Below are 18,228 nucleotides of genomic sequence, written 5' to 3' on the forward strand. Positions count from 1 at the left end.
TGTATCAGCTACTAGTAATCTACTTTACATGCATGTTACGTAGTGGTATTGATGGTCCCTTTTGTTAGACGAGGAATATTGTGGATCTTGGATGGATCAACATCAGCAATGCTGTATAAGCTATCGATAGTGGCAAAAACAAGAATAGTATACTGTAGACAAAATATTTTAGGTCCTAGACACGCGTCATCATATATCTTCCTTTGGCATCTTCTTAAAATCTATCCCTCTTCATCCTCTCGACTCAGTGCTCTTTGGAATTTTTCTGTCAGGCTTGAATTTTGTCCTCATTTTGTCTCATCATAGATCATAGTTACATGACCACACATATACACATACATTATACGGAGTATTATACTACGCAGGCCAGAAAGCTGCTATATCTTAATTGGCAATTTTGGAACGATAATGCAATATGTTAGCACTGGACTACAAGTCTACATCGTATATAGCAATTCGAAGTAATTAACTCATATCAACATAAGTCACTTATTCTTTAAATTTAGTTACATTAATTTTAGTATGGTACTAAAATTGTGGTATTGTATATGTTAATGATTGTTTAATGACTAACTTGGTTCAAACGACAAAGAAACACTTTTTGGTTCAAACGAGCAGTGGAATGCTTTCAAAACTTTTGGGTTCATACATGGTTTACATACTTCTACAGAATATTTAAAGAAATCATTTATGGCCGGAAAAGAATTGAACTACCATTGAAAGTGTCGCAAGTCTAAATTTTAGACTTAACCACTGTAACTCCGACCGATTCAAGTAAAACATAGTTTAATTACCGTCTATTATTATCCAAGAAATCGGATTTAGCATCATATGAATCCACTTTCTATTATTTTTTTCTGAAAGGCCATGTAATATGTAATTTGTGTACACATGATATTCTTACATGATATCTTATCCTAAATATGATCGTTTTATTCATAGTAATGTATGAAAAAGAATAAAAGAGTATGATGAATGTTGTACTTATATAACTAAATGTAACTTTGTGTGAAGCATCACATCAGTGTCTTGGTTTTCCAGCAAATTAATAATAAATAAAATGTACGTAATGTATAAACTGTCCCAAAATACATGAAAGATTTCCAAAACTGGTTTCCATTTTGCAAGTAACTTCCAGAAAATATAGTCTTGGAAAGTTAAAAATGTATCTTTTATAAACGAAAGACTAGATTTTGACCCGCGGTTTAAAACCGCAGGATATTTTATGATGATTTTTTTATCAACAACATTATTAATAATGATATTAATTTGTAAGATTTTTGTCTATTTTAAATATTTTTGTATTTAAATCAACATTTTTAAACCCGACATGAATCTGCGATTGAACCGGTGATCCAAAATGTAATACAGTTAGAGTTTTAAGAAATGTCATTATTTTAAAATCCGATAAACCAGCAAAAATGCTAAACCCCAAAGGAACCCGTTGAACCGATGAATCATCCAGTTTGATTTAAATTTTTAACTTTTAATTTTTAAAGTTAATTTCAAATTTAGCATTAGATATTTAAATACTTATTAACTTAAATCTTATTATATTTTTATGTCATATCTCTATGTTAGATTATGTAATAAATTAAAAGTATTAAAATTAATAAATATTTAAATATCTAATGATAAATTTGAAATTACGGGTTTCATTTTAAATCAAATACCTATTTTTGGAACACCGACTTAGATTATATAGTTTTCATGAAATTAGGGATTTCGTTTTTATTATTTCTTAATTTTTAGAAAATCTAGTATTATAGCCATGATTATTGCTTATGTGGATACTCATAAACTACTTACCATAAAAATCGTTTTGGAAATCTTAGCATTAATAATCACGATATATATTCTTACCATATAAATAGGCTAGATGTTAGGCTTTTTGTTATTATTAGTAAATGTATTAGACTTAATTATATGATATAGTTTGATTTAGTTGACTTAATTATATTGTATAGTTATTTTTAAATTTTCTATCTAGAAATAAGTTAGATCCAACTTTGTGTTTCTATTTTAATAAGATAGATGATATAGAACCTTTGAATATCTTACAATAATATATTAAAATGATTAATCACGAGCGTCTGTAGTCCAACGGTAGATTCGGCTTCCGGTAGACCCAATTATTTCGTCCTATTTAAAAAAAAAAGAAATATTTTGTCCTTTATCTCCTTCTGGCCTTCTGGGCATTCAAAATTTCCACTATGTTGTTAGTTCAAATAATTAAAAGTTTCTTTCTATTCCATGCGTATGTTGGTTCAAATAATATGGTTTTTAGTACCTCGAGCCAATCGGGTACATCCTATCCGTTAAATTAGAGTTTTTTGTTGACTGTTTCTTGACTATCATTAAAATTTATAGTGGTCCAACTTTTTTTTTCTTTTTCCAGATTGAGACGATATATATTTATCAAGAGACTTTAAGGTCCAAAGATTACAAATCAAGCATTAGATCAACTAAGGATCAGGTCCAAAAAATCGGTTAGACAAACCACAACACTATATCAAAGCACCAAGAACATGCTTCCCAAAAAGAAACCACCACCAGAGACCTTTAAGCATTAGATGTTCCTCTTTCATCACCGTAATAACAATCCAGCCAATGTGGATGGTCGGCAGGGACGTACGATTGATAAAGCCCGAGGCTCCTCACGTTCTGCGCAATGAGAGACACACATCTAATAGACTCGAGTTTTTCAAGTCTTAATTCCCATGCTTCAAAGGCTTGAAGCTCTCGCTGAATCTCTGATATCTCGAACTGAAGGGCTGGCCATCGAGCAGGCTTTTCAACTGCTTCCACCAAATCTCCAAAGGTTGAAACAAACCTTACCTTCTTTTTCTTTAGGCTCTTCATACTTTCTACGGCCCATAAAATAACCTGCAGCTTAGCTTCACCCAAATATTTAACCTCAGCAAAAGCCCGTCTGCTATGTTCCATAACTTCACCTCTGTTATTTTTTGCAATCCACGCAGCACCCCTGGTATCACAATTTTTGGACCAGTCCATTCCAATCTCGCAAAGTGCCCATCCTTCAGGCACTTCCTGAGCATTGATTGTTGAAAACATCACCACTGACAACTGAATCCATACGTGACTGGACTTGTTGAGCTAAAAACCATAAATCTGCTTCACCTTTAGCTTTCCTGATTAACTCCCTAGCATCAAAACACTTGCCATCAAATAGAAAGGAGTTTCTGTTTTTCCATAAGTACGAAAGAAGCCAGGGCCAAATTCTAGAAATTCCTACATCAACCTTCGGATTCTTGCTCATCTTGAAGAGGAAAAAAAATGTTCTCAAATATAGATAGGTCACTGAAGCCATTTAAAAGGCGAGGTAAATCAGATAGCGCCCAGCATTGTCTTGCGACATGTCAAGTAAATAACACATGGTTAATAGATTCACCTTCAAAACCACAAAACTGACATTTCTCATCCCCCTTTAGACCCCTGGCAATAAACAACTCCACGACTGGGAGAGCTTGAGATAGAGCCTTCCACAAGAATAACCTTATTTTTGGAGCAGTCTACACTTTCCAAATCTGGACTTTGAGATTGTTGATAGATGGTAATGCCTCAGCCATTCTGGCTAACTCCATACTTTTTTCTTTTCTCGCCAACCAGTAACCAAATTTTACTGAATAAGCCCATGATTTGTTGAATTTCCATTTCCAAAAGTCCTCCTTAGCTGTAGCAGGTTGGTTTTTACACAGGATTTGAACATCTGACGTTACAAAGACCTCCTTTAGAGCTTCAACGTTCCACCTTCTGTTGTGGAAATCAATAAGGCTCCTGACTCTCAAATTAACATCAAAAGTACAGTACTACAGTTCTTAGTCCAAGGAGCTCGGGGCCCATAACCGTCTTCTTCATCTTCGATCCATTTGTCATGGGCTTATAGTGGTCCAACTATAATATATATTTCAATATTTAACATTATATTATTTGATTCTCAATATATTCTCTGTGATATATTCAATCACAAAAATATATTTTGAAATTACATAATCTATAAAAGTTAGTGTGATGTTTATTTTTTGACAAATATTTAGACTCGCTGACAGCAAAGTGTCATTGCTGATGTATATGTTAATTATAGGTCAATATGAGGTGTGAATATCCTTATCATTTGAATCTCGCTATGGATAATGGAAAGTATATGTCATTTGATGCTGAAAGGAGCATTCATAATCTGTATACTCTTAACAGGTTTCTTTAGATATATTATGTTTACAAGCGTTTTCTATCAAAAATATTGTTCTCTCTCGTTTATGTTATTGTGCAGTGTCTATGTGCATAGCGGCGGAGTAGAAGATGGTAAGTACTTTGCAATCATTAGGTTTACAATGAAAAAATTATATGTTGGAGCGAACTAAAACAAACATAATGAATATTTCATTTCTTCATGCAAACCAAGATATCAAGGAATAGTAATATTTGTTTGATACACTAAAACTGAACATTTTTTACTGTCAAATTAAATGTAGTATTTGAGGTTTAATCCATAGAAACAGTCTACACTTTATTCTTATGAGTTTTCAACTTAGCTAAAACGAATGGTGGGTTTTTAAATAATAGGTGACGTGCAAGTAAAGTAAAAGATTGTAAATGTAAATTCAATTTAAAGAAAAGTCAGCCTAGGATTTATTCATCGGATGTTGATACTGAACCAAACAATTATTCAAACACGATAAAGCACAATCTAGAACTCGGATCACTCGATGTAGAACAGCCCACTGTCGTGGTGCTGTTCCCTTTGCGGATCGACCTTGGTACATAAACTCTCGTTTGGATCAATGATCGATTACAAGAAATAAAGATCAAGTCCGATAGGTTCACCAAGCACCCTAATATCTACTTTCTCTGACTAGGACTACACGTTTAATGAATAGAATGAACCTAAGAACTAGCAGTAAGTGATCAGGTTAAAGCGAGCATTAAGAACTGAATGAATGATGATACATCAATGCTTTGAAAGAGCACGAAAAGTTGAAGCTAAATTCACAGGGAAACACATAGCTGCTGATGAAAAAATTGAAAGTTTTGAGCTTGATTATGCTGGCAAAAGGGACCTTTGGAATGGTGTTGATACTGCACAATACTGCCATTTCCAAGAAAAGAAGTTTGAAGATAAAAGAGTGGCTAGACTGAATTATCTGATGAAACAAGAACCAGAGGATAAAGGTGTGATGATGAAGAAGTTCCAAAACGACTCTGCAGTTAACCATCATCCAGCACTACCAAAAAAACAAATGGGAAGAAGACGTTTATATGTGATATGAAGGATGATTATTATTGATGTATAAGAGTACATATTTATACAAGTGAGATACATCATAAAGGGAAAGAAGATATCGAGCATTTACAGAGTAATATACAGAACGTGATATGCAAGTAAGGTGATTGATCTTCTTTCCTTAACATTCCCCCTCAAGATGGAGGTGCTTTAGCAAGACCAATCTTGTCTGAAAGCATCCTGAATGGTGATCTGGACAGTGGCTTAGTGAGTGCATCAGCAAGTTGATCTTTAGATGAGACATGAACTACACGAAGTTGTCCATAAGTAATCTGATTTCGGATGAAGTGATAATCAAGTGCTAAATGTTTCATCCTGGAATGGAAGATAGGATTAGCACAGAGGTATGTGGCTCCAACATTGTCACAGTAGATCACAGATGGTGATGGGATCTTGATACCAAGCTCAACGAGTAAGGAACAGAGCCATTGCAGTTCCGCTGATGTGTTAGCAACTGATCTGTATTCTGCTTCAGTCAATGATCTCGCAACTCCATTCTGCTTCTTAGAAGACCAAGAGATTGGATGCTTACCAAGATAGATTATGTATGCATTTGTGGAGACAAAGTCATCAGTATCTCCAGCCCAATCTGCATCAGAGAAGGCATGTAAGGAGGAGGCATTGTTGCGACTGAAATACAAACCATGAGACGGTGTTCCTGCCAACTAGCGTAAGACTCTCTTGACGGCCTGCCAATGATCAGAAGTGGGCTTATGCATGTACTGTGACAGTCTATTCACAGCGTAGGATATATCTGGACGGGTAAAGGCAAGATATTGGAGACTGCCAACAGTGGACCTGTAGACTGTTGGATCAGACAAGGGCGTTCCGGACTTGGCAGTGAGCTTCGGAGAAGTTGACATCGGAGTTGAAACGGGCTTGGCGTCAGACATGTTACATCGTTGAAGTAGATCAAGGATGTATCGGCGTTGAGTTAAGTGCATGCCTGCAGCGGTGCGATGAGCTTCGATGCCGAGGAAAAAGTTTAAGTCTTCAGGATCCTTTACTGAGAAGCGAGTAGCAAGAAGAGACATGGTCTATTGTAACAGGACAGGATCATTACCAGTGATGATAATGTCGTCGACGTAGACGAGAAGATATATAAAGCTGTCACGACTCCGTAGGATGAAGAGAGAAGTGTCAGCTAGAGAGTTGATAAAGCCAGACTTGAGGAGATGATTGCTGAGTTCTTGGTACCAAGCACGGGGCGCTTTCTTATGTCCGTACAGAGCCTTATGTAAACGACAAACATGGTGAGGGTGATCAGGATCAACGAAACCAGGAGGTTGTGTTGTGTAGACTTCTTCAGTTAGAGTACCCTGAAGAAAAGCATTGTTTACATCAAGCTGCTTGATCGGCCAGTTTCTACTGACAGCAATGTCCAGAACAAGACGGATGGTTGTGCTCTTGATCACTGGGCTGAAAGTCTCTGTATAATCAATTCCAGGAACCTGAGTATATCCTCGAGCTACCAGACGTGCTTTATACTTGCGCACACTCCCATCTGGATTATATTTGATCGTAAATATCCAGCGACAACTCACAGTGTTCTGGTGTGATGTTGGAGGAACCAAAGAGTAGGTACCATTCTTCACGATTGAGTTGAACTCATCAAGGACAGCCTGACGCCACCGAGGATCAGCCAAAGCTTGTGCTATCGTCTTGGGAATTGTATGTATTTCCTTCTGAAGCTGAGCCGTAGAAGCATATTTGACATTCGGTTTTGAGATGCCCTTTAACCTAGCTCTGATACCATATGTGATATGAAGGATGATTATTATTGATGTATAAGAGTACATATTTATACAAGTGAGATACATCATAAAGGGAAAGAAGATATCGAGCATTTACAGAGTAATATACAGAACGTGATATGCAAGTAAGGTGATTGATCTTCTTTCCTTAACAGTTTATGTGAACGATCACACCAGTGTGTGAGGATCATATTGGAAAAATCACCACTGAGGTTACAAGTGTTGCTTGCAGACATATACGAAGAGTTTCTGTACAACTTAGTGGGTTGCACGGGTTGCATATAAGAACATGTTAGTGGTGGTGAGTGTTTCTACTAGTACATGGTATAGGAAGCTAAGAAGATTAAATTCATTTCAAATGTTTTTAGAGAAAACAAAGGTTGGTTGTATAGGATATGATATGATCTTGATTTGTATAATTGTGTCACTGAATCATTTGAACCGAACAAAGTTTTATTGAGTTGATGACCCTTGTTACATACTCGACCTTGTTTTTGTTATTATTCAATGCTTCAGATTTACAAGCGTAAACAAACTATTTAACTGCAATTTCTAATCACAAGTACACTTGCATTAATGGAGATCCCTTTGGGATACGTTCCTGATAACTAGAGTAACAGCCCGTGAAATAGTTGCTTCTTCTTCTTCTTCTGGTCAGGATGCTTCTTTGTTTTTGGAGATGATATTTTGCTCCAGACTCGGCCATCTTTAAAACCTGATGAAGTAGGACCTGAAAAGATAGACAACAACGTTTTGAGAAGTGTCTTCTAAAGATTCTATGGCCATCTTGAAAAAAGTGTTTATGAAAAGACAACTGCCTCGGCCCCTTTCACATAATAAACTTTAGGGGCTATATTTTCCATTTGTTTGTTCTCTTAGTTGATCAAAGATTGAGCATTTGATTTCTATTAGTTTTAATATTTTTTTTGACAAATATTATTATGTGAAATCTTGGTAGTTGTTTAGACAATCATTTACGTTTATGAGTAAACAGTATATGGATTTGTTTGAGCATTTTTACTGAATATTTGGTTTGTTTTAACACTTGTTTATCTCATATATTCTAAACCAATGCATTAATATACTTATATTTTGCTGTTTTTGTTATTTTATATATATTTTATCAAATATTTTCCTTGATTCGTTTCACACATAATTATATCTTTTTGAATTTACCATATAAATTTATAACATTACAGTTACATTTTATTGACCTAAATTACTAATAAATAACTTTTAGATCTCATATTTTTTTAATTTTAAATATATTATTTGACGTGTTACAAAAAATATACTATTTTGATACAAGTATATAAAATACAATTTTAACACCTCATAAAAATAATATATCATATATCTTACTGTTATATTAATTATAATTCGATTAAATCATTTTGATATTTATAAACCATATCTTATATAATTTTAATTTAAATAAAATATTATATCATCAAAATACTAGTGTGTTAAGTCAACAACTCTTAATAAACTCAAGTGAATTTAGCTGAAAAAAAATCCAATATAATACAAAATAAACCATAAAATACAGAGATTGGTTCTCACAAATACAACGTTTGAAATAGACCTAGATAAGAAGAATTAAAAAGCAAGAAGTGAAAGAAACTGAAACCCACTAAAATATCATAAGGGCACAAACTAAAGACCATAAGAGCATCATTATCGTGGGTTCTTAGCCTTGGTCCTTAGTAATTTTGGGCTAAAAAAAAAGAAAAAGGCTTAATTAACTAAGAACCATCGAAGAAAGTCCTTTGTTTGGATCTGTTTTGGGCTGGTCCTTGGGACAGGTGGAAGGATGAGATTGGACAGAGCACGTGTCATTGTTTCTCTCTCTCCTTCTCGTCGTCTCCCTCCTCTCCTTCTCTTCGTCTTCTCCTTCTCTACTTCTCTGGACAGAGCAGGTGGAAGATACATTAATGTTATCCCTGCAATAAGGATGCTCGTAGTCGACGTCCCTAGTTTCAGTGAAGCTAACCGAAGAGGAGAAGCGCAGTTCTCGTGCTGAGAGGTTAGATTAGGGTTACGAAAGGCGGTGGTGGCGCAGTCGTACGCGAGGATCTTTTTCAGGATCTCGGTGACAACAAGGGAGATTTATCCACGTGATGTGACGACGGCGGAGTTAAGGGAAGCGGAAAGTGTTTTGATTAATCATATGACGGGGAAGGAGTATAGGCTTAAGGCGATTGGTGATGCCGGGCCTGTGATTGATGCTGGTGGTATCATTGTGTATGCGAGGAAAGCTGGGATGATTCCTTCTGCAGCTGCTTGATTGATTTCTCCCTGACAGGTATGAGAGATGAAGATTGCTAATTTGTGGAATGTGATTGAATGGTATAGTAATCTTGGGAGCTTGATGATGATGCAAAAAGCATAGTTTTTATCCCTTTTCTTGTTGAGATAACAGAGTGGTAAAGATTCTAGTGTAATTAGGCTCTGTTAGAAGAACTGTGTGATCGTCATCTTTAATCATGTTCTCTGTTATGTAGTGAAAACTGGTGTACGAGAGATGAGCTTGAGTAGATTGATGCACGTGAAGTCTTGTTTTGACTCCTTCCTTTTCAGGAATGTGAAGACCGTTTAATATCTTTGTTAATCGGGTTCTACCTGTTCTTCACAAAAGGCATGTAAGAGGGAGTGTGGTGGTTGTGGGTTTGTGGTGAGGAAGGAGAGAGATGAAGATATTGCGCTCGTTGTGCCTCCTGTTTTCAGCTTCTGTACAAAGGTATTATGTTTCATCACTTCATGTCATGATCATCTTATTGCTATGTCTAGGGATTTTATAGTTCTTTAGTTGAGCAGCTTTCATGAAAGTGATAATCTATAAGAACTTGATCACCAGAAAGTTAGATTCGAGACTTAGTTGAGCTTTAGAGTTTATTGATATAGCTGCACATGTAATGTAACCAGGTACTCGATGCAAAAGAGCAGATAGAAGCAAGGGACATGTACTGGGAAGCTGTGAGTGTTGTTTCTGTTTCAAGTTCTTATGCTTATTCTCTATCTGTTTCATACTTCATGTGCGTGTGCTTTGTTGTTCTGTTTTATGTTTCATGTTTCAAGTTGTACTGCTTGTTATGTACTTCAAATGATTTTTACTAAGATACAACATAAAAGTTTCTACCAATAATCTACATATTTGCTTGTGTTTCTTAATATTGTCTCTTAATCAAAAAATAATAATAAAAAATGCTAAGAGACAACAATTTTGTCCCTGCAATAATGTTGCTCTAAGTGTTACAACAACTCATCATGGACGCCAAGTATATCAGTATATAGTATTTCTCCTTCAAATTGGTGATTTTTCGGTATAATGCCATCTTCTTTAAGTGTTTTGACTTCTCTATAATGTAAATCGCATCTTCTTTCTATGCTTCTGTTCCTCTGTACCCAAAAAATCTAGAGTCTCAGAAGTGTATCTTATGTCAAGTACCAAAGATGAGACAGGGATGTCTTTGTTACCATTGCGGAATAGTAATAGACAAATAGGTTAAAAGATAAAATGCAACAAAAGTGTCTGTAGTCCAACGGTTAGGATAATTGCCTTCCAAGCAATAGACCCGGGTTCGACTCCCGGCAGACGCATTTTTATTTTTGCTCTAGTTTCAAATTTCAATTTAAGAAGTAGAAGAAGATCACACTCCCCCTCTTATTTTAAACCTCAATTTAAGTAAGGTATGGCAAGAATGAAACCCTCTGGGTGAAGAGAAGGTTAGGACGGTATGGGCTTTAGTAGATACCCAATAGCGTTTTGTCTGAAAAGAATCTACTATATAAAAGCCTCACTTGAATTTTTTTCCCTTTTTTGTCCTTACGACGACGAATCTGTCCATCCTTCTTTCTCGCCGTAATACAAGTTTTCCGAGTAGAGGAAGACGGCGATGGGAACTGGGAGAGAAGTCAGCGTATCACTCGATGGAGTGAGAGACAAAAACCTGATGCAGCTTAAGAAACTGAACACTGTTCTGTTCCCGGTTCGCTACAACGACAAGTACTACGCTGACGCAATCTCATCCGGCGAATTCACTAAGCTTGGTTCGTCTTCTGTCTTTATGCCTTTATGGATCAATATTCTCTTCCTTTCAATAGGAAAAATCTAGTTGCTTTGAGATTTTGTTCTTTGAATAGGCTTTGCTTTAGACAGGTTAGAAGATTCTCCTAGTTGTTGTTATATATCTTGCAGTATATGAAACTAATTATAGACTGTTAATATCATTTGTCTTGAGGGTATTGTTCTTTGGGTTATCCAGTTTAAAACTCCTTGATGTTTTAGTGATGAGTTTTTGCTTCCTCCTCAGCTTATTACAGTGACATATGTGTTGGAGCTATTGCTTGTCGGCTGGAGAAGAAAGAAGGCGGGCCCATGCGAGTTTATATAATGACACTTGGTGTTCTTGCACCATACCGCGGCATTGGCATTGGTGAGTCATATAGCAAAACTTGAATCTTTGGAACGTGAAAACAGGACTGATATGTTGTATAGTCCTTTTCCTTTTTTGCGCATGTCTTTTAATTTAACCAAAATATTTTCTCAAACATCAATGCATAAGAGGTTATCTCATCCCATTCTTTTAGCTAAATTTTATACAGTAACTTTTTTTCTTCTTTGGCAGGCTCAAAGCTACTGAATCATGTTCTTGACATGTGCTCCAAGCAAAACACGTCTGAGATATTCTTGCATGTTCAGACAAACAACGAAGATGCGATCAAGTTCTACAAGAAGTTTGGGTTCGAGATCACAGAGACCATACAAGACTATTACATCAACATCGAGCCAAGAGACTGCTATGTCGTCACCAAGTCCTTTGCTCAACCTGAAGCCAACAAATGATGAACAATACGTGACTTGGGGAAGGCATTCTTCCCCAGTTTGTTTGCCCAGTTCAAGTCTATTCTTAATGTTACAATGCGTCTGTTTCCTAGTTTTGCTTGTTTTTGATGACCTTATCTAATGGTTCTCTATACCTAGTACTAGTAGTAATGACCCCTTGGTTTTGGACCTTTTGATTGGGGAAGTTTTGACTTTGTAACTCTTGTCTTTACTACTACTACTACTCATGGAGTTTGTTAAATTAATTCTGCAATAAATTTTAAAATTGTTTAATCTTTTCTACGGAAAGTATGAATTCACATTTAAGCTTAAAAGTGGAAATAGAAACAGAACACCATGTATCACTAGCTGTGGATGACAACGACAGCCTCGTACCAGAGCCTAGCTCAACATGATGGAGAAACTATCTCGAAGTTACATGATGCTAAACAGTCTTTAGAGCAGTTACTAGACAAAGTGCTAGAGATGAAAAAGCAATCTTCAAACTTCCACAAGTTGTGTTTTGTTTTAGATGAACTTGCAACCTGTAAGTGACCAAACCTTACTAAACCAATTTTAACATTCTTGTTATGATTCTTATATTCATATAAGGCAATAAATGCAGATGAAACTTTTGGTGATCTGAGTGCTAAGATCAATATGCAAACTGCTGATCAGCAAAGAAACATGTTTTGAGGATGCTTGAGAAATCTTTGACCAAGGAGATGGAACTTGACAAGAAACTAAGCGAGTCAAGAAACACTGAATACGAACTAGGGATGAAAGTCTATTCTTCATCGCATGATATTTTGACTACATGAAGAAGTAATCGAAGATGCATATTTAAAGTGGTTTAAGGCAGGAATTAAGATATTACCATACTCATAAAACCTGGTTACTTAGTTCATCATTATATTCATAGTAGATGTTTTGACTCTGCAGTTAACCATCATCCAGCACTACCATAAAGCAAATGGGAAGAGAACGTTTATGTGAACGATCACACCAGTGTGGGGGGATCATATTGGGAAAATCACCAGTAGGATTACAAGTGTTGCTTGCAGACATATAAGAAAAGTGTTTGTACAACTTAGTGGGTTGCCGTGTTGCATATAAGAACAAGTTAGTGGTGGTGAGTGTTTCTACTAGTGCATGATATAGGTAGCTAAGAAGATTGAATTCACTTGAGATGTTTTGAGAGAAAACAAAGGCTGGTTGTATAGGATATGATATGATCTTGATTTATAATTGTGTCACTAAATCATTTTGAACCTAACAAAGTTTTATTGAGCTGATGACCCTTGTTACATACTCGACCTTGTTTTTGTTATTATTCAATGCTTCAGATTTACGAGCGTAAACAAACTATTTAACTGCAATTACTAATAAAAGTACACTTGCATTAATGGAGGTCCATTTGGGATACCTTATGGTGTTGTTTTTGATATGTTCCTGGTAACTAGAGTAACAGCCTGTGAAGTAGTTGTTTCTTCTTCTTTTGGTCAGAATGCTTCTTTGTTTTTGGAGATGATATTCTGCTCCCGACTCGGCCATCTTTAGAACCTGATGAAGTAGGATCCGAAAAGACAGACAAAAGCGTTTTGAAATGTGTCTTCTTCTAAAGATTATATAGTCCTCCTGATTTCTATTAGTTTTAAAGGGCTATATATTTTCCATTTGTTTGTTGATCAAAGATTGTGCATTTGATTTCTATTGAATATTGGTGGTGATGCAGAGGTAATTTTGTCTTTTGAATATTGACTCATAACATGTAACGTGTAACTCTTACTCTTTTTTTTTGACATACATGATCCACCTTTTAAATTTCAAAAAGCCACAAATGCAGTTATGGTCATCTATATTCGAGAAGATGAAAGTGCCACAATGCTATTCAGCATTGATAAAAATTTCTTAACACAACATGTAAGAGAGAGATACCGTTTTTGTTATGTAATACTGTGCTAAGACATACATGCTGATTTTTGATATGATTTTAAATTGGCAGGTGAGTCTGAAGGAAAACCAAGTGCACGAGGCATCATCGCTTATGATAATCAATGTCTGCCTTGATAGTGATCATGATAAGAGTTGTAAATTCGAAATCAAGAAACAAGCTACCTTGGAGAGCTTCAACGTACGTATATGCTTATTCTTCTTCTCTAATACTGAAATACTCAATTATGTAATCTTAGTGAGCAAAACCCACTTTTTGTTCTATAGGATATCTTGGCTGAGTATTATGGAGTTGAGAAGCATCGACTCAGTTTCTACACTTCAGACACTCCCTCAAGTCTTGTTCTCTCAAGAAGCTATCCTGATACAGTGGAACATGTGGTGAAGTCTGGTACAGTGCTGGTCAAGTTTTTACGGATCCGGTAAAATATCAAGACCTAAAAAATTATTATATAAGAATGTATATACAAAAGTTTATATAAACTAATTCTTAAATTATATATTTTAAACAAGGAATCTTCTTCGATTAATGACTTGTGACATAATATTGTACACTAATTCCAAAATACTAATTCACAAACTTTGTTTACGATCCAAAGAAAAACCCGTGCTTCGAAAACGCGGATCAAAATCTAGTAATATCTTAAATGTGCAAATAAACTCTCAACTTTTTCAATAACATATTAATACCTCTAGACATTAAGTTATATACTTAATATTTACATGCAATATAGTTAAGAACATCCAAAACATGTTGCATAGACGGTCGTTCCGTCCAGTTCCTCTTGGTGCATCTTCGGATGAGTCTGCCCATTTTTGCTGCTGCATGCGTAGGATAATCGCTCTCAAGTCGGTGATCAATTGTTTCCCCAAACGATCTAGTCCTAATATCTAAACTGTTCAGACATATTTCTCCACCTTTTGAACCAGTAAAAAGCTCAAGCAAGATCACACCATATGTGAAAACATCGGTCTTCACTCCCGCATGACCTACATACATTATTACACAATTTTCTTCAAGATTTGATCAGCGAAAGACTAATCAAATTACTAAAATAAAAGTTAAGATATTGGTATGCCGACCGTTCATTGCATATTCAAGAGGCAGGTATGTAGTTGCAACAATTCTCCCTTTATCTCCGATAAGTTTGTTTTTTGAATCAAGGTAAAGCCATTTTGAACTGTATTGCTGATGAAATCAAAACTTTTAGGTATTAGTTTCAAAAATCACTAACAATAGAAGAAAAAAGTAAGTCATTAACCTCGTCGAGCATAATGTTATGCATGTCGAGTTCATGGTGTAACGGGATTTTATTGATGGAGTGGAGAAATACAATAGCTTGTGCTATTCCAATGGCTATCTTAACCCGTGTTTTCCAAGGCAATGTCTCCTCTTCTGTTGAGAGAAACATGAAACCGTGTATGTCAAGGAAGGTAAGCTACACCGATTTATCAAATGGACAAATTAGTTAGAGAAAGATATTAACTTCCAAATATGTTGTCGTGCAAACTTCCTTTGTGCGAGTATTCGAAAACCAAAAGTGATTTAGTATCTTCATAACAGTAACCCAAAAGCTTGACCAAGTTGGGATGATATATCTCTCCTAGAGACTCCGCTTCTTCCTGCAACTCACATATAATAAGTACACAACGTGACGATAAATATAAGAACAAGTGTAAGAAATTGACAGACTTTGCTTATCCACACGTGTTTTGGCCGTGGAGTACTATGTTGAAGACATTCCAATTCCATGACAGAAACAGCGATTTTGGTTTTAGTTCTTGATGGTGCAGATGTGGCGTCATTGATGTATCCCTTATAGAATGTTTGAACCGAACCATCGTGGGTAGTTACGACCCTGGCGCTTCTGAATCTTTTTGTTGCTTTCTTCAGTTCCTTGGCGCTGAAGACTCTCAGATTCTCGTTTTCTGCCTCCTCTTTTCACACACACATGATGTTTTAATTTGAGTTACATATATATATGTATATATATATAATATTTATATCAGATTATTAGAAGTGTCAGCAAAACTTAAAACGGGTTTTAATAAGAGAGATGTACCCAAAATTGGAGAGCTGAAGAGAGGCTCGTAAAGAAATGAAGGATGTTGTTGTCTACAGTGCTTTAGACCGTTTCCCATTGTTGATGGAGATGATTAATCTGTAGATTTTGGTTTCAGTTTTTTAACACGTGTGTAGATTTTGGGGTTTTATAATGAGGTGAAGAAAGGATATTCAGATAGAAGAAGTCAACCATTTGCTCACTTTAGGCCAAACAAAGGAGAACAAGGAACTAAAATAGTCTATGACTATATCCATTTAAGGCAAATTTGAGATTTACTAAACAATCAGAGAAACGCGTTAAGTTCGTTTTAGTTACTTATTGACTTATTGCCAAGTAGGTTGAGAAAGCGATCTTGATTTGATATTCTTGGGGAAAAGTTCTACGGTCCCAAATTCGAGTCCAAGTCATTAACTGAAGCTAAGAATGCTTCTATGGTCTAAAATATGTGGTATGTATATTTTTTCTTTAAACCTCTTTTAAGTTTGTTGTGTATTATATGTATATAATATCTGAATTTATTTTTTTCTCTTCTCTATCTAAAGCTTTCAATCCAGTTACAAGTTTAAGCAAGACGACACCACATGTATAGACATCACCCTTCTTGCCCAGATGACCTAAAACCGTTACATAATTGTCTCAACATCAAACCATCAAAAGGTAGTTTTTATCATATTCAGGAGGTATGTAATCAGTCGTCCAATGAATGTGATCGTGATACTATCTTCTAACAAAGGTAGTTTTTTATCCAAGATAAAATAGTTTTGCATGGATGATATCAAAACTTGAGCCCAAATTCAAGTCCAAGCCTTTTTGGAAGGCTTGTAGTTTATGGATTTTTGCAATTTATGGGATCAATGTGGAGAAATGTTTCTAGAAAAGGATAGGCAAGGCAAGAAACGAAGATAGTGAAGAGTGAAGACCTTCCCATGTGAGTCACATACACACGAGGGTCCTAAAACATTGATGAGCTTATCTTCCTTGTCTTCTATTAATGCTCAAATAAGTTCCCAACTAATATTTGATAACAAATTATTTTTAATTTTCTTATTTAACGAAGTGAGTTTTCAAGAGATGATGCAATGGACAATCATGCCCACTAGAGTTATTTTGAAGTAACACATTTTCATACTGTTAGATTGATCTTTTAATTTTTTTCGGAAGGTTCCATATGCACAAGCGAGGAGTGTTCAAAATTTTGTATATAGCCGATTGAGTAATTTATCATTGTGTATGCATTGGGGTCAGCTTGTCTACGATTTAATTTATCTATTACGGATAGAAGTTATATCCGACATGATTTTGTTTTAAAGTAAACTAGATTTTGACCCGCGTTTGGAAGCGTATAATATTTTACGATGAAAAATTTCACTAATAATATAACAAATATTTTGGTAATTTTAAAGAATGATTTAGAATATTTTTGCATTTAAATCAGTGTTTTTTAATTCAACCCGATTGTGATTATACCGGTTAATTCGGAGATCTAACAATTCAATTTAGATTTTTAAAATATTCATATTAAAAAAAAATCATTAAAATTCGAGACTAACCGATTGAACTGTTGGATGACCGATATGTAATCTAATTTGATTTAAATTATAATAGTTTCATAATTTGTAATCTTATAATCCAAATTTTAAATTTTATTATTTTGCAATTTATGAAATTATGACGTTTCTACAAAATTTTAAAGAGAAAATGATAGATATAAAATAATTAAGATTAATTATTGTATTGTTTGGAAACATTGATAGTAGTATAAAAAAATATATTGTTTGGAAACATTGATAGTAGTATAAAGAAATAAGTATATTGTTTGGAAACATAGATAATAGTATAAAGAAAGCAACATTAATGATTTAATGTAGGTTTAATTATAAAGTATAAAAGTGTATTTAATTTAAAAACTTACAAAATAAATGTTAAGTCAAACAGAATGTTTGTGTTTTAATAAGATAGATTTGAAAAGTATTTGGGATAAAATTCGAACTCAATCAATAAACATAACTGGATTAGTAAAAAAGAAGAATAAACATAAAGAAGAAGTTTCAATTGCCATTTACTAATTAACATACTGAAGTTGTTACTTGGGTTTGGTAAGAGAGACTGAGAGAGGGCAGTGGGCCAGTGGCTCGATGCATGTTGGCACGTGATTCAAAAATCGGACATGACGGTCGTGGTTCTGGATTTTTTTGGGAAGGCCACATGCATGGTGTTTAAGCCGCCGTTAAATTATAGATGAAAGACAAGATTTTCCTCCGTCACGGCCTGAGAAGTTTGACGACGTCAACTGACAGAGTCAAGTGGACGCTAAACGCCACCAGAAAG

General features: G+C 35.2%; 2 protein-coding genes, 1 long non-coding RNA gene and 2 other non-coding genes across 6 annotated transcripts; 4 read left to right on the forward strand and 1 right to left on the reverse strand.

Moving 5' to 3' along the window:
* The first annotated feature begins 8,851 nt into the window (after nt 1-8,851).
* On the forward strand, nt 8,852-10,201 carry LOC130507955 (uncharacterized). 2 transcript variants are annotated; one of them, XR_008942606.1, is made up of 3 exons: nt 8,852-9,361; nt 9,561-9,796; nt 9,982-10,201. It is a non-coding gene; the product is annotated as an uncharacterized LOC130507955 (long non-coding RNA). The 2 variants fall into 2 exon arrangements; XR_008942605.1 differs by having other exon boundaries at nt 8,858-9,361; nt 9,637-9,796.
* A 383-nt stretch (nt 10,202-10,584) lies between these two features.
* On the forward strand, nt 10,585-10,656 carry TRNAG-UCC (transfer RNA glycine (anticodon UCC)). The gene has a single exon. It is a non-coding gene; the product is annotated as a tRNA-Gly (tRNA).
* Nucleotides 10,657-10,859: 203 nt separating this feature from the next.
* On the forward strand, nt 10,860-12,175 carry LOC108840119 (uncharacterized). The gene is made up of 3 exons (XM_057002841.1): nt 10,860-11,106; nt 11,370-11,492; nt 11,685-12,175. Exons 1-3 carry the CDS (start codon nt 10,953-10,955, stop codon nt 11,900-11,902), a joined length of 495 nt encoding a protein of 164 aa, XP_056858821.1. The 5' UTR covers nt 10,860-10,952; the 3' UTR covers nt 11,903-12,175.
* Nucleotides 12,176-14,546: 2,371 nt separating this feature from the next.
* On the reverse strand, nt 14,547-15,976 carry LOC108839256 (inactive serine/threonine-protein kinase BKN1-like). The gene is made up of 6 exons (XM_018612060.1): nt 15,898-15,976; nt 15,528-15,772; nt 15,322-15,457; nt 15,097-15,230; nt 14,918-15,023; nt 14,547-14,824 (listed from the first exon to the last, which is right to left on the reverse strand). The coding sequence occupies exons 1-6, from the start codon at nt 15,974-15,976 to the stop codon at nt 14,547-14,549; spliced, it is 978 nt and encodes a 325-aa protein (XP_018467562.1).
* A 2,079-nt stretch (nt 15,977-18,055) lies between these two features.
* On the forward strand, nt 18,056-18,181 carry LOC130508910 (small Cajal body-specific RNA ncR14). Its single transcript, XR_008943094.1, has one exon. It is a non-coding gene; the product is annotated as a small Cajal body-specific RNA ncR14 (non-coding RNA).
* Nucleotides 18,182-18,228: the final 47 nt, after the last annotated feature.

This window comes from Raphanus sativus, chromosome 2 (genome assembly GCF_000801105.2).
Source record: "Raphanus sativus cultivar WK10039 chromosome 2, ASM80110v3, whole genome shotgun sequence".
Lineage (NCBI taxonomy): Eukaryota > Viridiplantae > Streptophyta > Magnoliopsida > Brassicales > Brassicaceae > Raphanus > Raphanus sativus.

What these genes read in the sequence shown, in the direction of transcription:
- LOC108840119 (XM_057002841.1), top strand. Translation starts at nt 10,953, where the DNA reads ATGGGAACTGGGAGAGAAGTCAGCGTATCACTCGATGGAGTGAGAGAC. An exon ending in CGGCGAATTCACTAAGCTTG is followed by an intron (nt 11,107 to 11,369) that starts GTTCGTCTTCTG and finishes CTTCCTCCTCAG; the next exon opens with CTTATTACAGTGACATATGT. An exon ending in ATACCGCGGCATTGGCATTG is followed by an intron (nt 11,493 to 11,684) that starts GTGAGTCATATA and finishes CTTCTTTGGCAG; the next exon opens with GCTCAAAGCTACTGAATCAT.
- LOC108839256 (XM_018612060.1), bottom strand. Translation starts at nt 15,976, where the DNA reads ATGGGAAACGGTCTAAAGCACTGTAGACAACAACATCCTTCATTTCTT. An exon ending in GCACGACAACATATTTGGAA is followed by an intron (nt 15,231 to 15,321) that starts GTTAATATCTTT and finishes TTCTCTCAACAG; the next exon opens with AAGAGGAGACATTGCCTTGG. An exon ending in ATAACATTATGCTCGACGAG is followed by an intron (nt 15,024 to 15,096) that starts GTTAATGACTTA and finishes TGATTTCATCAG; the next exon opens with CAATACAGTTCAAAATGGCT.